The 18,520-nt window shown below is 41.9% G+C and overlaps 1 protein-coding gene across 1 annotated transcript in view; it reads right to left on the reverse strand.

Annotated features, from left to right (window-relative positions):
- The window catches only part of TRPC7 (transient receptor potential cation channel subfamily C member 7), a 167,384-nt gene that overhangs the window by 28,480 nt on the left and 120,384 nt on the right, over positions 1-18,520 (reverse strand). Inside the window, exons 6-7 of the mRNA XM_079144701.1 lie at positions 7,815-8,048; positions 3,803-4,067 (exon numbers count right to left, since the gene is read on the reverse strand). Of these exons, the coding sequence (XP_079000827.1) occupies positions 3,803-4,067; positions 7,815-8,048 (499 nt within the window). The remainder of the gene's footprint in view (positions 1-3,802; positions 4,068-7,814; positions 8,049-18,520) is intronic.

The following is an 18,520-nucleotide window of genomic DNA, read 5'->3' on the forward strand; positions in this document are numbered from 1 at the left end:
TGAATCTACAGAAACGGATGAGAAGAGAGCTCTGCCTTACCCTGAAAACTCAAAATTTTGTAGGGAGAAGGCCACTTATGTGTGGGTGGGCAGGTCTGGGCGGCAGCCTGGGATGGTTTGCTCTGGAGCAGGCACGCACCTGAGTGGGGTCTTCATCGTCAGCATAGCTACAGTCAGCAGAGCTTTGAGCTCCCTAAGGTACAAGTCTTATTTATTCTCTCATGGCTTTTTTATTATCAAAGAAGATCTCCGGGGAGAGGGGGGTGACACACTCCAGAGAGCAGTCAAAAGGTAAAAGATGACATTTACAAAAATCCATTCTTTCCTCTCTCCACTTCAATTCTCTATTGACTTTTCCTGTTCAATCAAATCCTATTTACAGGTACTCATCCCATTTCAGGAACTGCCAAGGCAATGACTATTCCGTTTCTTTTTCACTGCACTTGCTGCTCCCCACATGTACCCATCCCCATCCTGGAAGAGCTGGGGTCCTCTTTGTTTGGGTCCCTCAAGTCGAGAAAGTCTTAATTCCATTGTAAGCACAAGGGAGTTTGCTTTCTCCTGATTTTACTTTTCCCCATAACTTCCTGACCCAGAGATCCCAGTTCAGGCCACCTCTCCTTACTCTCTCGACAGATAGCTAGGTTATATCTGGTTGAGAATTATGGCCAGATCAGTCCTATTCATGGCCTTCTTCATGGTCCTGTGGGTTCATATGGGTTCCCTGTAAGGGGAGGAAATAAGGGTTGCACAGATCAGCCAGGACAGCACAGATGGGACAGGTCACCAGATGCCTAGTCTATTGCTTACCTGGCTGCCTTGAACCTGGCTTTATTTTTCCTGTTTATTCCCTCATTCTTGCTCATGAAGCATTTAGTGGGAAACTACTCTGTGCAAGGCACTGGGCTAGACTAGAAATGGGAGGGACATCAGGGCCTGACCACAGAAAGCAAGAGCCTTTTTTCCCAGGCTGTCAACTTCTTCATGTACAATAACACTGCATCTTATGTCAAGGGGATGTGTTTGGTTCTCCTCTAGCACATCTAGAGCAAAGTTGCTTGTGGAGAATTTAAGCTTACTCCCTTCCTGCAACAGTTAGCTGCTGAGTACTGCAGTGATATAAAGTAGTCCACCTAAATCAATAATGTGCTTAGCCTGAGCTGGTGGATAGGGTGTCAAGTAGGCCGCTATCCACAGAGGGTCCTATAATGCCAAATTGGTACCTAGGTGTCTCTGCTGTTTGTCTTTTCCCCAATACTTGTCTCTATCTTCATTATCATCAGTACCATTTGTTAAAGATTCGTGATAAGTCAAATCCTGTATATGTCCCATTTCTTCTAATTCTCTATGGATGACTCTCTTAGTATGTTTTATCCTTCCAGAATTAGAAAAATCAGGGTACAGCAGTTACCCAAGACCACATAGTGAGCAAGAGGCAGAGCACAGACTGAAACCCAGTCTGTCTGCCTTTTCTGTTGCTAAGGCTGCAACATAGCCTGTGGCACCTTCAGAGACATTTCTCATGACTGGGCCTGGCATAAATTCTCTGTGGATACATAAGCTAACTTCTTTTTTTGCCACAGATAGCAGTAGCCTCTGAGGTTCAGCACCAAGGGCCACCCATCCAGTAGGGTAGCACAGTCCCTGGTTCTGTGCTGAGCAACATGACAGTCACTGTACTTGGTTCTGAGACACAAGTATCTTCCCTTGATGGGAGATATTTCCAGAAGCTGGGTAAGCTGAGGTCCTGCTACAAGGTGGGAATTGCTCAGGGTGTATGCATGACTAATGCTTACAGCCATCTTTAATAACTGGAATAAAGGAAAACTTAAATGTCAGACTACCCAGGGTTTCCTGGGGTTAAGTGTCAGGAAGTGCTTAGCCTGTTGGTCCCAGCTACTGCACTCGTGGTTGGAGTCCTCACTCTCTTTTCAAGATTCTTGTAGGAGACTGATGAAGGCAAGGAGAAGTTGTGTAACTGGCTGGGTCTGTGGAAAGACTAAGACTGGAAACTCCCTGTGTTCAGGCACTTTATATAAACTGCCACATCTATCCATATAGGTATTTATGAAGATGGGAAATCCTATTTCCATTTTACAGATTAGTACACAGGGCTCAGATAAATCAAGTGATTTGGCTAGAAGTCATCAGCCAGTAAATGCCTGTGTCAGAGTATACATCTAGCCCTGCCAGATCCTTTCAGACCTGGCTCAGGCCATGAGCACAAAGGGAGTCAACTGATTTGCTGCTATCTCCTGATCTTGCCCTTACCTCATCTCTTACTCTCTCTACAGATAGCTGGGTCACATCTGGTTGAAAATTATGGCCAGATCAGTCCTACTCCAGATCATGGGCTTTTTCATGGTCCTGTGGGTTCATACAGGTTGCATAAGTAGAAGGAAGAAGGGTTGCACAGATAAGCCAGGGCAGGGGAGGTGGGACAGAAGCCCACATCACCAGATGTACCACCAGCCTGCTGTTTCCCACAGAGAAGAGTAGTTTTGGATTTTTGTGGACACAGGCTTAGTGAGCTCTGTCTCATAGTGTGTGGGTGCCACTGTGCTGCTTTGTTTGCTTGGCTGGCTGGCCCCTCAGAAGCAATTTCTGAACCCTGATGTCAGAGCCTTACCTCTTGCCCAGGCCACATGTCTCTTGGCTACCTTTCCTGGGCCTCCTTTCTGGCTGCAGGGGCACATGATGCTGCAGGACTTGCTTGGTGCCCAGGTATGGGCAGTGGTGTGCCCAGCCAGGTGAGAAGAGTTGCTGACCTGTGCCAACTTGCAAACCTACTTCCCATGCTGTGTGTACATAGCTTCCCTAGGGCTTCCCTGGAAGTGTAGGTGAGTTCATGAATCTGAGTCATGAGAGACAGCAGATGGGAAAGATCTGACTGTTAAGTTCTCTTTCTCAACCTGATGGGTTATTCTGATGCCCCTTTCTTAGTACACAGCAGGTACTGAAAATGCTTGTTAAGTAACTGAATGAACTCCTAACCACAAGTTCAGAGAAGTCACAAGTAGGAACAAATGATATCTCACAGGGACCAGGAATCTGCAGGATCTTGCCTGAAAAAATATTCTTGAGTTTTATTCCCCAGGTAGTCTCCCTAGCAGGGTCCATCATGCCCAGGTCATGTATTCTGGCAGATGGTGCTCAGGGCAGCAGCCTGTATTTGCCTTTCCCATACCTTACTTCACATATTGCCCACACAGTGAGACCTTGACTTTGTCCTTGCTCACCCTCACATTTCATATTTCATACTCTCCTCTCATATTCACTTTTCTTTCCCCTTCAGTCTTATTTTCCTTGGATTACAACTCACTTCATCTAATAAAGTGCAGGCATGCATGTTTTGCCCAGGGTTCTGTTTTCCAGGCAACATAGGTAAGGTGATGATGATGATGATGATATGATGATGATAATTATAACAACAATATCAATTCCTCTCATTTACAGAGCTTACTGTGTGAGTTATATCATCTCATCAAATCCTCACACTATCCATACAAAGCAGGTATTATTATTATGTCCATTTTAAAGATGAGGAAATGAAGGTTCAGAGGAATTAAGGAAGGTGCTCATGGCCATACAGCATGTAAGTGGCAAAATAAGGATTTAACCCAGCTCTTCTGTTCTTGCAACTTCAGAACCTGAACTCTAAGCTACCCTTGAATAAAGTTATCTTTAATCTTGAGAAATATCAAAGAAACCTGAGTTTCTGCAAGAAACCACTTGCAAGAGACTCCCAAGGATTCCCAGGAAAGCCAGAGAAAGCCTCAGGGGAGAGCTCTGGGATACTCACGTTGTAAACGCTGGGTTGTACTTTGCACCTCGGTAGTAAGAATATAGGTTGAACATCCCAATCATGAAGGCCACAAATACCATAATGAAAATGACCATGAACTTGAAGATATCTTTCACAGTTCTCCCCAGGGAGATCTGCAGAGGCCCAAAGCTCTCGTTGGCTGGCAGGATGTACGCAATGCGAGAGAAGCTCAGCACGACCGCTATCGCATACAGCCCTTCCGATATGATCTGGGGGTCTGAAGGCCACCACTTGTCCCTGGCTAAAAGAAAACAATCTGGGTTACTCACTGGGGGATAGAATCTGCTCTGGAAAAGAAACCAGTTAGGCATTTTCAGGAGTCTCCAACCGCTTGCCTTGTCATTCCTACCCTGCCCTAGATTAATCCCAGTACACAGAACAGAGGGTACCACCCTCTTGAAACATGCTGGTCCACTGCCCAGAACACACTTTCCTCACTTCAAGGTCTGAATCATTCCCAATCATCCTTTAAGGATCTGCTCAGGTGTCACCTCCTCCAGGAAGTCTCCCAAAGGCTGGATGGGATCCCTATTCCCCTGTCTGCTCTCATGGTATCCAGTGCACACTCTGGTCATGGAATTTGCCACACTGCTTGCTATTCTGTCCCCTTTACCAGTGTTTAAGCTCCACATCTAGGCACTGTCCCACTCACTAGGGGAAGTAGCAGGAGGAGGAGATGGCACAGGAGCACCAATGATTTTCTGGAGCCTGGTTCCCCTTATCTGTACATTAGGGATCATATCAACTCACAGTACTATGAGGAAGATGAAATTAAATCTGAAATGTAGTACTCAGCACAGCACCTGGCACACAGTAGGTGTTGATGAATGCTTGTTAAATGACTAGATGAACACGTAAGCAGAAGTTCAGAGTAACCACAAGTTGGAACAAATGAGCTCACACAGGGACCAGGAATCTGAAGGATCATGCCTGAGAAAATACTCTTGGGTATTTTTTTTGTTCCCAGGTGATATGTGCTGAGGATTTCATTTCCTGTTTGAGTTAAGGCCCCCAAAGTGGTGACCATTCAGGCATGTTTGCCACAACAGCTATGTGTTCTGGGTGGGTAAGAGTGCTGAGTCCAATCCTGAGCTGGAGAGACTCTGCTGGCAGTCACTGGTGACCATCAGTGCTTCAACTACCCTCTGGGCATTCTTGCAGCAGACCAAACCTGCAAAGGGCTCACACTGCATTTCTAATGCCATGAGAAGCAGCATCTGTCACCAATCAGCTGCCTACTATGTGCAAGACACACAGCCAATCTCAAGCGAGGGCAGCATTTCCCTCCCAGGAGAAGTGTGTGGGGCTGTCTGTGGTCATTGCAGTGACTGGGTAGGAGTATTACTGGGATGCTTAATATACTGTGGTGCACCAGACGGTCCCACACCATGGAAATTGCCCTGCCAAAAAAGCCAATAGTGTCCCTGTTGAGAAATGCTAAGTGAGACTTAAATTGAGAAACATTGAGAAACCTAAATTAGCCCTTACACTTACATTAGCTGTAATTTTCACTACAGCCCTGTAGAGTAGATATTATTATTGCCATTTTTAAGATTGGATTTGGGGTATGGGGTCCTTTTCGGAGACTTGTAAGTGCAGTTAGCAAGGATATTGCACAGCAATTCCTGGCACCCCAAGGGAGATGGAAGAGGAAGAATTTTATTCTTTATTTTCAAAGCTAGACTCTGTTAAATAATTATAATAATGGAGAGCAAGTAAGAAACCTTTAATAAGGAAAGCAGGACCACAAAGTTTCATGTAGCACATTCTAAATTATATTTGGAAATATAACAACAGTATAGACTCTATGTTCTCATCAAGGTCATAACTCAGAAGTTCATGAAAGACAAGTAAGGAGAACAAATTATGCATTTTCCAATATATCTGTCACCCTCTATGGATAAGTAACACATTTGCATAACATGAAATAGGATGTGACTTCTTCTATTAAACAGACACTAAAAATAATTTTTTCCTGCCACCTATAATTTACCATCTTCAACCTCAGCTATAATAATAAAAACCACACCAATAATCTATTAAGATAGATTTAGCTGTTGTCAGATTCTAGTGACCAGGTCAGGACTTTTAGTGAAAAATAATCTGCTTGGAATGACTTATAAGAGTTGTGATGGGTGTAAAACAAACAGCACTGTGATGATTCAGACCTAGGGAATTTCATCTTGGAGTTGTTTCCATGAGAAAAATGACTTTGACACAACCTGAAAAATCAGGGTCTGTCTATATGGGGCTATAGAGGTTGGAAAGAACCACTGGTTGTCTGGCCACAAGGGGGCTCTGTTCTCCCATAACTGGAGCACAAGGGAGCATGGAGAAATGCAGATAATCTCCAAGGGCACAGGGTGAACCACAAAAGCAAGGACAATAATGTGCTATGCTTTGGGTTGTATGAGACTTCATACAATTCATAAAGGAATAAAAGTCACAAGTGAACATACTGCAGCCTGAATCATGGCATTAAGAAACGTATCTCTCATCTTTCCTTGATGAACTTTGAGCAGTACTGAGGGGAAAACATACAAGCTTATTGTGCTTTAAGGAAGTCTGAGTTTTCCAAATTAACAAATGGTGGTCTGTGTGCGTGTCAGGGGCATGGGTAGTGGAGGGGAGAGTAGATGATTTGTAATACTACAAGACTCTTCATTTCTCAATGGGCATTTTCCTATCAGTTTTGCACATAATACCATCTACGTTGATAGTAAAGAGCAAATCAACTTTCACATTAAGCGACAATCCTCCACAGATCTTGCTGTACCTGATCATGAAGATTTTGTAGGGACAACAGCCATTTGGTTTCATGTAACAGAGACATTTGACACTTAAACCCTTCAAGGTGTAGCAGCTGCCATTAAGGAACACTTATTAAGCATTCAGCTACTTTTTACTGGTAACAACAAAAAACTTGTTCCTTCACTCTCTCATCTTTATCTTTCATCATGGAAAGTATAGTGTTTGAGCAAGAAAATGACCCAAGAGAAAGTACTGATAATGACTACTACCATTTAGTGAAAATTTAGTATTATCAGGACATGGAGCCAAAACTCTTCACAGGTACTATTTAATCTTCAAAACAAACCTTTTGACATAAGTATTATTATCTCTGTTTTACATATGAGAAAATGGAAGCTCAAAAGAGTTAAGTAAACTCATGCCATAGTAAGCTACAGAACTAGGATTTGAATTGTGGTCTAATTGTAATGCCTGGGACATAAGTACCATGCCATTCAGCATGACTTTCATTTCATCTCAGGCCAGGATTCCCTGCTATACAAAGCAATCCTGTATTTCTGGTCATAGTATTAGCCCTGCCTTGAAACAATTTTTTTTTTTTTCAGTTATAAAATAGGAACAAACAAAACAAGTCAATTTTGTAAACTATTACAAGGACTGGAGTTTATGTGTGTCAAATATCTACACAGTTCCTGGCACATAGTAAGTCCTCAATAAATGGATGCTATAGCTATTATATTCTTATAATCTCAATTTACTACTTCAAACCATATGGCTTTGTGGTTCAAAAGGTAACTTCTGAGGACCTATCTCCATGAGGAAAGAACTTTTGAACTGGAAAAGTAGGTCTTGGTACAAAGCAGGGATCCAATATGGAAAAACAATTTTGTGGTTATATATGTTCCTTTTAGTACTGGATTCACATCAGAAAAAAAACAAAAAAAAAAAAAACGTTTTTTAAAATGCAAAAACAAAAGCCTACAGAAAAAACCTTTCCTAAACAAACTCATTCTTCCTAATACAGACAGATCCATTTCTAATTCACTAATTAACTTCACGTTCTGTTCAGCTGGTTGCACTGAAGGAACAAGGTCTTTTAGGGAGTTCTGGGGGCTCTGACCCAGCAGTCAGATGACATGACCAAGTGGGCCAGTGTGTAAATCACAGGCTGTGACACCAGCCAAGGTCAAGGGCCAGGGCCGAGTGCCAGAAGCACTCAGGGCGGAACCAGACTCACCATAGGTGAAGTAGGCCACTTCCGGCGGAAGGGAGACGTTGTGCAGCGTGTCGTCCTGCACGTACTGGTCCACGTACAACTGGGCCTCGCTGGCCTTGAGGAAGGCCATGAACCGTGCGGTGAAGGAGGCCACGAAGATGGACAGCATCCCGAAATCCAGGAGGTTCCACAGGTGCAGCACGTACTCCCGCGGCCCCTCCTCCCAGATCTCCTTACATTCCGACCAGATCATTCCTGCGGGAGAGGGAGAAGGCCAGGCCGGGTTTTCAGATTCTTGGGCGTTTGCGACCATAAGAGCGCAAGGAGGGAACCAGGATGGGAATTCTGAAAATATCAACTTTTTGGTGCTAGGAATGCTGTTGACCGGAAGCAAACAGAAAAGTGCCTTCAAAGACAGCCTTGTAATCAGCAGTTCCTCAGATTGGGAGAAGACACCTCACTTGTCCCTGTCCTTACAGATGAACCGTTTTTGGAAGAGAAGAAAGAGTTCTCATCCACAGACAGTTTCTTGGAAGCATAATAGGGGAAGTATGGTTGCTGGCACTTATACATGGTAGAGTTATTAAGGGACCATTCAGTCATGGATTAAATGTAGGAAAACTGAATCCAGGAATTTCTTAAGGTTTCACATATGACCTAGAACCTAGTTTCCCTAATTTACAGATTAGAATGTTTTCCTCTATATTTTTGTAACTGTTTCAGTGAGCTTTAGTATGTGGTTATTTGGTGTTTTTTTTTTTTTTTTTTTTTGGTACCAGGGACTAAACCCAGGGATACGTAACCACTGAACCACATCCTCAAACCTTTATTTTTTATTTTGAGATAGGGTCTCACTAAGTTGCCGAGGCCAGCTTTGAATTTGCCATCCTCCTGATCCACCTTACCAGCTGATGGGATTACAGACGTGAGCCACCCCACCCAGCAGTTATCAGTTATTAAAAAAACAATTATTTTTTAGTTTTCAGTTATTTTTAAAAAATATTTTTAAAAAATATTTAAAAAAAATAATTTGTTATTTAAAAAAAATAATTTTTTTTTTTTTGGGCTGTGCTGGGGATTTGAACCCAGGGCCTATATGCTTGCAAGGCAAGCACTCTACCAACTGAGCTATATCCCCAGCCCTAATTTGTTAGATTTTAAAGACATGAACTATGTTAATAGTTTCTCCACCACTCTTCCAAGTCAGTCCTGTGAGGTGACCTGGGCTAATACTTTGGTGGGTATTCTGCACTGTCTAGTATGTAGCTACCTTGTAGATGTTTCACAGGTGGATATCTTCCTACTTCTTTTTAAGAGCTTCAAAGAATTCCCCCTATGCAGAGACTGCTGTTAGTGAATGCCTTGCCAATGCCCCAATGCCAGAAATACTACCTACCCCAAGCTGGCCTCCCTATCCTTCCCACCCTCACTATGTGTCTCCATTGCCCAGTACTCTCTACTGCATCTCTGATTCCTCTGGATGTCATCAGTGATCATGGCAGTTCTGCACATCCTTCTCTGATAGACTTTTAGATCCATCCTGCCCTTTCAATTTTCAATTCCGTTCTCTTACCTCATGAAGTACAAGTCACATCATGGTTAACTTTCCTTTTCAGACACCTGCAATGTAGTCCTCATTTAATATAGACTGTGGATCTTCTACTATCCCATACATCCTGCACTCCAGCAGATCAGTTCTACCTTCCAGTCCCCCAACAGTTCAACCTTCAGTCATTTGCTTATGTACTTTTCTTCTTTTCCCCACACCTCAAATGCAAGCACATTGACAGATGCACACATTATAATACAGTCCTACTTGAGGGTTTAGCTGCTGAAAAAGCCTGAAGTCAAAGATGATGCTGAGAGCAGATGACAGTGATGGTGGCCCTGCCCTGGCCAGAGTATGACTGACTTGGTCATAGGCCCAGCTCTGGGCATGTGTGAATGATGAGCTGATTGCCGATACTCTTCTGGGACTCTGTCCAGGAACTGTTTTTGTCAGATTTTTTTCTTTTTCTGGTGGAAATGGCCCATAAAATATAAAAAGAATTGAAATGTTTTTCTAAGCAAAAAATAATGTGAGAGCAGCTGTTTAGAGAAGAGTCATGGCTTTGTGTGCTGAAGATCAAATTGGAGTCCCCACAATAGGAAATATCCTAAAACACTGCAGGTCTGTTGATAAGACTTCCCCAAACCCCTGCCTCCAACCTACCTTTATCCCTCCATCCTGCTACCCTGTCAAATTTTTCATGATAATTCAATAAAGTCATAATTTTCTTAAAACACTGAAATAAACTTCCATTTTACCTGTTCAAATAGGTATTTTAAAAATGTTATTAGAAAAACCATTATTTGCTGGGAAATGTTTATTGCTTTCCTTTACCTCTAAATTAAAATTCCTAATGTTTTAGTGAAATTGCTTTTAGCTGGGCCTTAGGAGAACCACAGGCTATCACTTAGGGTGATTGGCTTTAATTTAGGAAATCCTGGGTTCAGGGTATAGCTTCATCAATTAATGGCAGTGTGACTTTGGATAAGTCCCTCGATTTGCTATGGGACCTCAGATTTTATATTTGTGAAATGAATGAATTGAGATTTTGGAGTAACTTCAAGCACTTAAAAGCTCTTTGGATCTGAAATGCAAATTATTTACTGAAAACTGACTTTCCTGATGGGTAGAGTAACACCTCATTGGGCATTGCAAATCACTTTCCCCATGGTCAAATGTCTGCATCAGTCTTCCTGGATTTATATATCAACTCACCCAGACTAATTTAAATTATTCCAAGGCCATAAGTAAAAGTAACAGTGGCCCAAGTGTTTGAGCAGCAGGAATGCTTAATAAAAAAAAGAAATGTGTGAAATTTAACTACTTTAATGAGTGCAATGAGGCCCCCTACTTCCAGGATGCCATGGGTAGTTCAGGATTTTATACTGGAGCCGAGCCCCAGGGTCTTTTGCCTCCAGCATGCCAATCAAAGTATTCAGAGCCCAAGGGTTCAAGGGCAGTGAATACTGGGCACTTGAGCCTCCTTCGGGCAAAATTCTCATCACTTAGGGATGCCTAGAGCTCAGAGAACAAGGTCAGAGATAATTAAGAAGGGTGCCTGGCAGAGGAACCGGCTGGGACTTGCCAGGAAGCCTTAAGGGAAATGAATAGCTTGATGTAGATAGCTTCTGAGTAATGGTCTTCAGGCTGTGGAGATGGAGTTTGACAGCTAAAAAGGCACTCACTTCCATCCAGGCCTCAGATGATATTCAGAAGGGCTCCCCTTCAAAGTCCTGTGAGGCCTAAATATGCCCAGTCTTTAAATGGTCATTGTTTCCAAGCCTTCCTCTTCTCTGTCTCAGGGCCCCACATTCACCTTTCTGTTCCCTCAGGTCAATTTATTATCATTGGTCCAGGACAGAGATGTTCTGTGAACTCACAGGAGGGCAAATATGCCTGGAAGCTCTGTATCCACAGGCCCTAACATCCCAACTCTATCTCAATGACCAGTCCTTTGCAAAAATCTGGATTTCAGACACTTTAGGGTTTGTTTTCCAGGAACCAAGATGATATTACTAGATTTAAAAATGTCCTAAGAAAATTCCTTCTTCTTTTCTAATTATAGTAGCCAGTAATTATTGAGTACCTTCTAGGTACCAGGTCCTGTGCTAAGTACTTTACAAACACTGAATCTTCATACTATTCAGATAGATAGTACTATAATTATCTCCACTCTATAGGTAAGGAAACTCATATAGAAAGGTGGCAAGTGGGCTGTGCAAAGCCACACAGGCAATCCAGGCTTCTTGGTGTCCATAGTGCTGTCTCCACTATGCCTTTCACTGGGCACAAGCTTACTGTCCTTGGATGGGAACTCACATATCCACACATGGACCAGAATTTCACCTGTGTGCTGGCGCCATTCTTGGGATGCAACAACCAAAATAATGGTAGTCTTTTTGTAACAGTGATCCACTTTATGCTTTGAATATAGCCCCTGCTGCTCTGCCACTGCAACTTATTTTTAGAATGAACAAGTTTCTTTCTCTTCCTCTCTCCCTGATCCTCCCTAATCTCTCCCCCTCCTTAATCACAGGGGAAACTGGATTATCTTTCTTCCCCATTTTAGGCAGATTTATCTGTCCTTGAGGGCACATCCACCATAGGAACAAAGTAACCCAGACTTTGGGATGGCACCAGAAGTCTCAGAAATGACTCTCTCTCAAATTAACAAGTGAATTAGAACTCCAGCAGAGAACACGTGGAATGTAGCCTTTGAATCACTTCTTTAAAAGCCACCTGTTCCTGTCAATGGGCAGAATCACAGACTCTGGGACAGGAGTCACCTGTGTTTGTCCTTTGCTAGCAAAGCCATAAGCCTTCTTTTTATATATATATTTTTTTTCTCAAAACTGTCCTCATTATTGTATTGGTATTGGGGACAGGGACCCAAGCTTTTGGTAACATTTTCCTAGTAAGTAAAATCTAGTGCTGGAGACCCATGCGTCTAAAGGTAGCAGTGCTACAGGGTGACAGATGTTGTAACAAAAAATGTTCAGGAGACTGTTTGCAGAGACACAGGGATAAGAGAGTCAACATTACAGTCATGTGACCTAGAGTGCCGGGTATACCATATATCCATTGACTCAGTGAAGGGGTGAGTTCATGGAGGGGGTGACACTTGTGGTGAGTGACCAGTGATTGGCTAGGTGAAGGGGCAGGGCAGGCAAAATGTTTCAGGTGGTGGTCATGGACATAAGCAGGTCTTTCTAGGGAAATGAGGTGCTCAGTAAAGTTCAAGGATCAGGCAGTAGCTGCAGGTGAGGCTACTGAAAGATTCTTTTTTAGGCCATGCTAAGGAGACGGGTTCATTTTGTGATAAGAAGGGCAGCCACATGGTCTGACTTTATGGAAGGAACTTTGGAAAATGGTTGGGGTATTTTGTTAAGAAAATTTACCTAGATAAGTGGAGGCTGTAAAAAATAGCAGTCCACATAACTTTATAGTTTTACTCTTGATCAAACCTAAATGTGTGATTCTGGGGCTAAGATGTAGCACTGCCCTCAGAGTTTATAATCCTGGGTGGGCTGGGTTGAGGCAATCGCTAGCCTCTCACATTTTACCGATGTGGAAACTAGAATCCAGAGAGGCAAGACCACCAACTCGAGAGGGACACAGTCAGGACTGGGTTTCCTGACTCCTGGTCCCAAGCTCGTTCCTCTAACATATTTTTGTTTTGCTGCTGTATTGGGCATTTGCATCTCACTTCAATTGAGTTTTCAATACTTTGACATTAGGAAGACACTGCCAGGTTTTCTAGGAGACCTAGAAAGAGTGTCTTCCATAAAATGATTCTATTCTTGGATGGTGGAATCACATGCATTAGGAGAGGCTTCCTGACCTCCAAGCCTCTGATGGTTTTCTGGGAACTACTAACATTTTATGCAGTCCCCTGATGAGCATCTCCAGTTGAGGAGCTTATGACAAGCTCTTTAACTATTCTAGAGTCACTGTGTATAATTGGTAACAAATATAGGCAGCTGATGTTGGGGATTCGTCAGGCTGGAAGGAGCGATTGTCTCTGGTTGCTTCATACTCTCTAAATCTACTCATCTGAAAACTCTACAGAAGATACATGCCTACTAGTAAATTTGTCCTTCCTTCCTTAGTCATGCTTCTCACTTGGCATCCTTGATGCTGTGTCTTCCTGGGTCTTCTACCTTGCTGGTTATAGTTTCATATATGTGGTCTTAACCTCTCCTGCCCATGCTTTAAATATCTTGGGTTGACAGAATTTTCTGAAAATTCTGCTGATAACCAGGTAAAGCATTTGGAGTGAAGGAAGAACATATTTCTAATTTGGTTTAACTGTCCTGTGAAATGATACAGTAGAAGAGGAATAACCTACATGCTCAATAGGAGGAGGTTGGGGAAATATGTCACTCTGTGTGGACACTGAAAGAGGTCATTGGGAAAATTAGGTGGCCATATGGAGAGAGGACAACTGTTAAACAGAAGATGACAAGAGACAGCTGCAAATATGTGTAACTGCGGAAATAATCATGCTAATTTAGACAAGAAACAAAGAGCATAGCATATAATCTTGTCAGAGGTGTTAACTATTATGAAGAAAAACAGAAGGGAGGAGATACTGAATAGGAAGATGGGGGTAGGGAGACTTGCCATTTTAAATGGGTTTTTCAAAAAAGGCCTTATTTTAAGAAGGGGATTCTTGAGCAAAGACCTGAGAATGTAAGGGAGGAACTCTCCAGGCAGAGGGATCAGCTTGTGCAAGCCTTCTGAGGCAGAAACAATGAGGCAAAAAGATCGTGGGCCTCAAACAGGGTTAGTGAGAGGAAAAGTGGCGGGAAAGGAACCATAGAGATGGGGCAGAGAGCTGAGGGCATCATAGACCACGTGTAACACTGGTTATCATACTGAGGGAAATGGGGAGCTACTGAAGAGTTTTTGAGGGCACAGTGACAAATTTTGAGTACATTTTAAATGGATCACTTTAGCTCCTGTGCTGAGAACAGACTGAGGCATAAGAGTGGGAAGGGCAGAATCTGGGAGACTTGGATAAGGTCATTTTCCTCCCTGTGGCTAAAACCTCCATCCCTGAATGGAGCAGGTTGAACTTGTTAGGGTCCTAAGGTTCTCTTCAACTCTAGAGCTGCTATGGCAAAGAGGCAACAATGACTCAGGTCTTTTCATAACCAATCTGTCTGAAATACTGGTTATGAGTGTGATATGTCGTGGGGAGAGAGGTCTATGCAGTTGTGTTTCTAACTGATTCAAGGCCTTCCTGGCAGTGCCTGGGAGCAGAATTCTAAGATGCTATGAGCAGGGGCCTGGTTCAACTTCATGCTCTGCCACTTCTGAGCAGGAAGTGGATTAGATGTTGGATCAGAATGCATCAATACGAGCAGCCTTCTATATGAACACAAAGGTTATCTCTCAAAGGTTATCATGATTATTTTTGTAATAATTAAAGAGTTCCAGAAGATATTTAGAACAAGGTAATACTAGTCCTATTTGTAGCTGCTTGTCTAGTATCTGGCACAGTGCTCAATAACTAAATGCTTAATGAAAGTGCTTAATAACCAAAACATACTTATTGAGAAAAATGGATAAAATAGAAAGCATCAGAAAAGAGCATCTATATGTTCCCACCACTGTATCCCACATCATCTGCACTATGCCTTCACCTTCCCTCCTGTTACAATAAATGAAGTTCCTGGTAAGACCAAGCCCTCTACTTGGGCAATGGATATCATTGCTCTTACCTGTTCAGGAACTTTGCTTCTATAGTCAGTTAGTTCTTAGGTCTCATGTTATTTGATCCATCAGTCATATCTGACATAAACGATCACTCCCTAGTTCTTGACATAGTTATTTTGATTGGTTTCTGGGTCATCATGCTCTTGGTTAACCTTTTACCTCATCTTTTTTGCTGGATACTTTTCATCTTTCCATACCTCAAACATTTCCATACCTAAACCATTGGTTTGATTCTCAGTTCATCTGTCATCTCAAAGTCAAGGTGAGCTCATATAATTTACTTAAGTATACTCCCATGTCCAATTTTGTTTCCAGACTCACTTCTCCTCTGAACTTCAGACATGTATTTGCTACTGGACATTTATTCTTAAATGTCTAATACATAGATCTCAAACTGAAGTCTTGATTTCCATTTCTTTTCCCTGTTCTTATAGATTTTTGCCTGGTCCTGTCTTAGTGAATGGCTTTGTGTTATCTCATTGCTTGACTGCTCTCTTTCTTTTATATCCCATATTATATAATACAATAGTAAATATTATTGGGTTTTACCTTCAAAATATAATCACCATCTCCTGCCCCCTTACATTAAGCACTTGCCACTTGGATAATTTCAGTGACTTCCTAATTGGCCTCTTGCTTCTGTTCTTTTTTTTTTTCATTGTAAACAAATGGGGTACAACTTGTTTCTTTGGTTGCATTGCTTCTGTTCTTGTCCCACAGTCATCTGTTCTTAACACAGCAGTCACTGACCCTTTATTGAATTCATCTGATGTCATTTCTGTGCCCAGAATTCTGGAAAGCTATTCCCTGCCTTCATCTGTACTTCTCTCCTCTGTATTTATCTACTCCAACCACACTAGTCTTCTTGATGTTCTTTAAACATGTCCAGTTTGCTCTGGATTTAACAAATCCAGATTTAACAAATACTGTTCCTTCTGCCAAGAATGTTGTCACCTTATCAGAGAAGGGGCATAATAGTACATACTCCTATCTGCTCAGCTACTCTGATAGGGTGAAACAGAGATCTGAAGGAAGAGAGGAAGCAGGTCATGCTGTTATTTATTCAGCATACCTCTCTCAAATCAAAGGAATTTGTTAGTAATTGGATGTATGAAGATATTAAGAAATTATTAATTTTCTTTTAAGTTTGATAATGCTTTTCTGGTTGTTTTTAGAAAAAGTGTCCTGATTTTCTTTCACATTGGAATAACAGAAGAAAAAAGAATTATTTTCAGACACTGGAGACAGCATAAGACTGTGATTCCTAAGTAAAGGGAACCGTGAGGTAAGTCATATGAGGACACTGTCTCGCTTTCTGGAAGCATATTCCATTCTGCCATGCATGGGAGGGGGCCCAGAAACACAGCAGGCAGTCTCACTGAGTAGAAGAGACTGAGATTGGAGCTCAGGCAGAGCTCCAGAGAGAAGGATACTGTGCAAACACAAGCAAGCAAGCAAGCCAATCAGCAAAAAAAACCCAGAAGAAAACAAACAAAAGATTCCAGAAATTTAAAGAATTTGAATGTTCCTTGAACACTAAGTCATGAAAACACAGAGCAGATTCCACAGACAACAGTCAGGGAGCTATAAGTTGAACAATTTCCAGAGCTCACCCAGACCTCTGACCATCAGAACTGAGAGTCTTTGCTGACCACTAGGACCTTCAATGGAGACCTCAGAAGTGAATCTCCATAATACAAAGACAAACAATCCTTATGGTAAAGCTTTCCAGATCCACTCTAAGAAAGTTTGGAGAGGAATCAAAATGATTGCAAATAACTTAAAACCCTATCAGAATAAAGTGAAACACTCTTTTATCTTTTCCCCTTGAATACTAAGGATTGAATCCAGGGCCTCACACATGCCAGGCAGTGCTCCTCCACTGAGCTACACCTCCAGCCCCACTCTTTAAAAGGAGACAACAGCTATGATTTGAATATGGTTCAGGTAGACTTGAATTCCCAATGTACCAGTGTTGGGAGCTAGGCCCTAGTTTTAGGTATTTGGGTTGTGGGGGTGGAGTCCTCATGAATGGATTGTTGCTTTCTTACATGAGTGAATTTTTGCTCTTGTAGGACTGGATTAGGTACTGTTAATGTGGGTTTTTGTAAAAGTGATCTTGCTCCTAGCATTTTCTCTCCTTCATTCATGCCCACTTGCCCTTCCACTTCCTACCACGAGTTAACACAGCACGAAGCTCTCAAGCAGATGCAGCTGGCTTATCTTGGACTTCTTAGACTCCAGAGGTGTGAACCAAAATAAGCCTCTAATACAAATAATGAGAAAATATTACCCTTTAAATTGTAGATTTATATTTATTATCAAGATTTTATGTGTCTGCAATAACAAAAATGTCTTTTAAGCTACACATTTTTATATCCTTTTTTTTAGAAGCAGAATTTAATTTCCTAAGGTTTTCAGGAGACTGTATTTAAATGATCAAAATAATGTTTCCCATGCAAAACCACTTTACAATCACTTTCAATACATGTATAATGAGAAGTACTTAACAAATTTCCCCCCCCCCCAAACATTTCCTTTCAAAATTGGAAGTTAAGGCCATTAATATTCAGGGTTATTATTGTGATGTGATTTGTATTCCTGGCCATTTTGGCTTATTTTTGGTTTTTAACTTGACTTGGTTTCTCCTTTGATTGGCTTTTCCTTTAGGGTAGTTCCTCCCTTTGCTGACTTATATTGTTGTTTTTTACTTCCTTCTCATGAAATGTTTTGCTGAGAATGTTCTGTAGTGCAGGCTTTCTTTCTGTAAATTCAAAATGGTCATTCTACCAACGGCACTGTACAGATTCAATGCAATTCCAATTAAAATCCCAATGACAGTCCTTATAGAAATAGAGAAAGCAATCATAAACTTCATCTGGAAGAATAAGAGACCTCGAAAGGCCAAAACAATCCTGAGCAGAAAAAGTGAAGCAGGAGGTATCACAATACCAGACCTTAAACTGTATTACAGAGCAATAGTAACAAAAATGGCATGGTATTGGCACCAAAACTGACAGGTAGACCAGTGGTTCAGGTTAGAGGACACAGAGATAAACCCACATAAATACAGTTTCTTCATACTAGACAAAGGTGCCAAAAACATACAATGGAGAAAAGATAGCCTGTTCAACAAATGGTGCTGGGAAAACTGGAAATCCATATGCAGTAAAATGAAATTAAACCCCTACCTCTCACCTTGTACAAAACTCAACTCAAAGTGGATCAGGGATCTAGGAATTAGACCTGAGACCCTTCACCAAATAGAAGAAAAAGAAGGCCTGAATCTCCATCATGTTGGTTTAGGACCAGACTTTCTTAGCAAGACCCCCAGAGTGCAAGAAATAAAAGCAAGAATCAATAAATGAGATGGCTTCAAACTAAACAGCTTTTTCTCACCAAAGAAAACAATCAATAATGTGAAGAGAGAGCCTACAGGGTGGGAGAAAATCTTTTC

Source organism: Sciurus vulgaris, assembly GCF_902686455.1.
Source record: "Sciurus vulgaris genome assembly, chromosome: 6".
Lineage (NCBI taxonomy): Eukaryota > Metazoa > Chordata > Mammalia > Rodentia > Sciuridae > Sciurus > Sciurus vulgaris.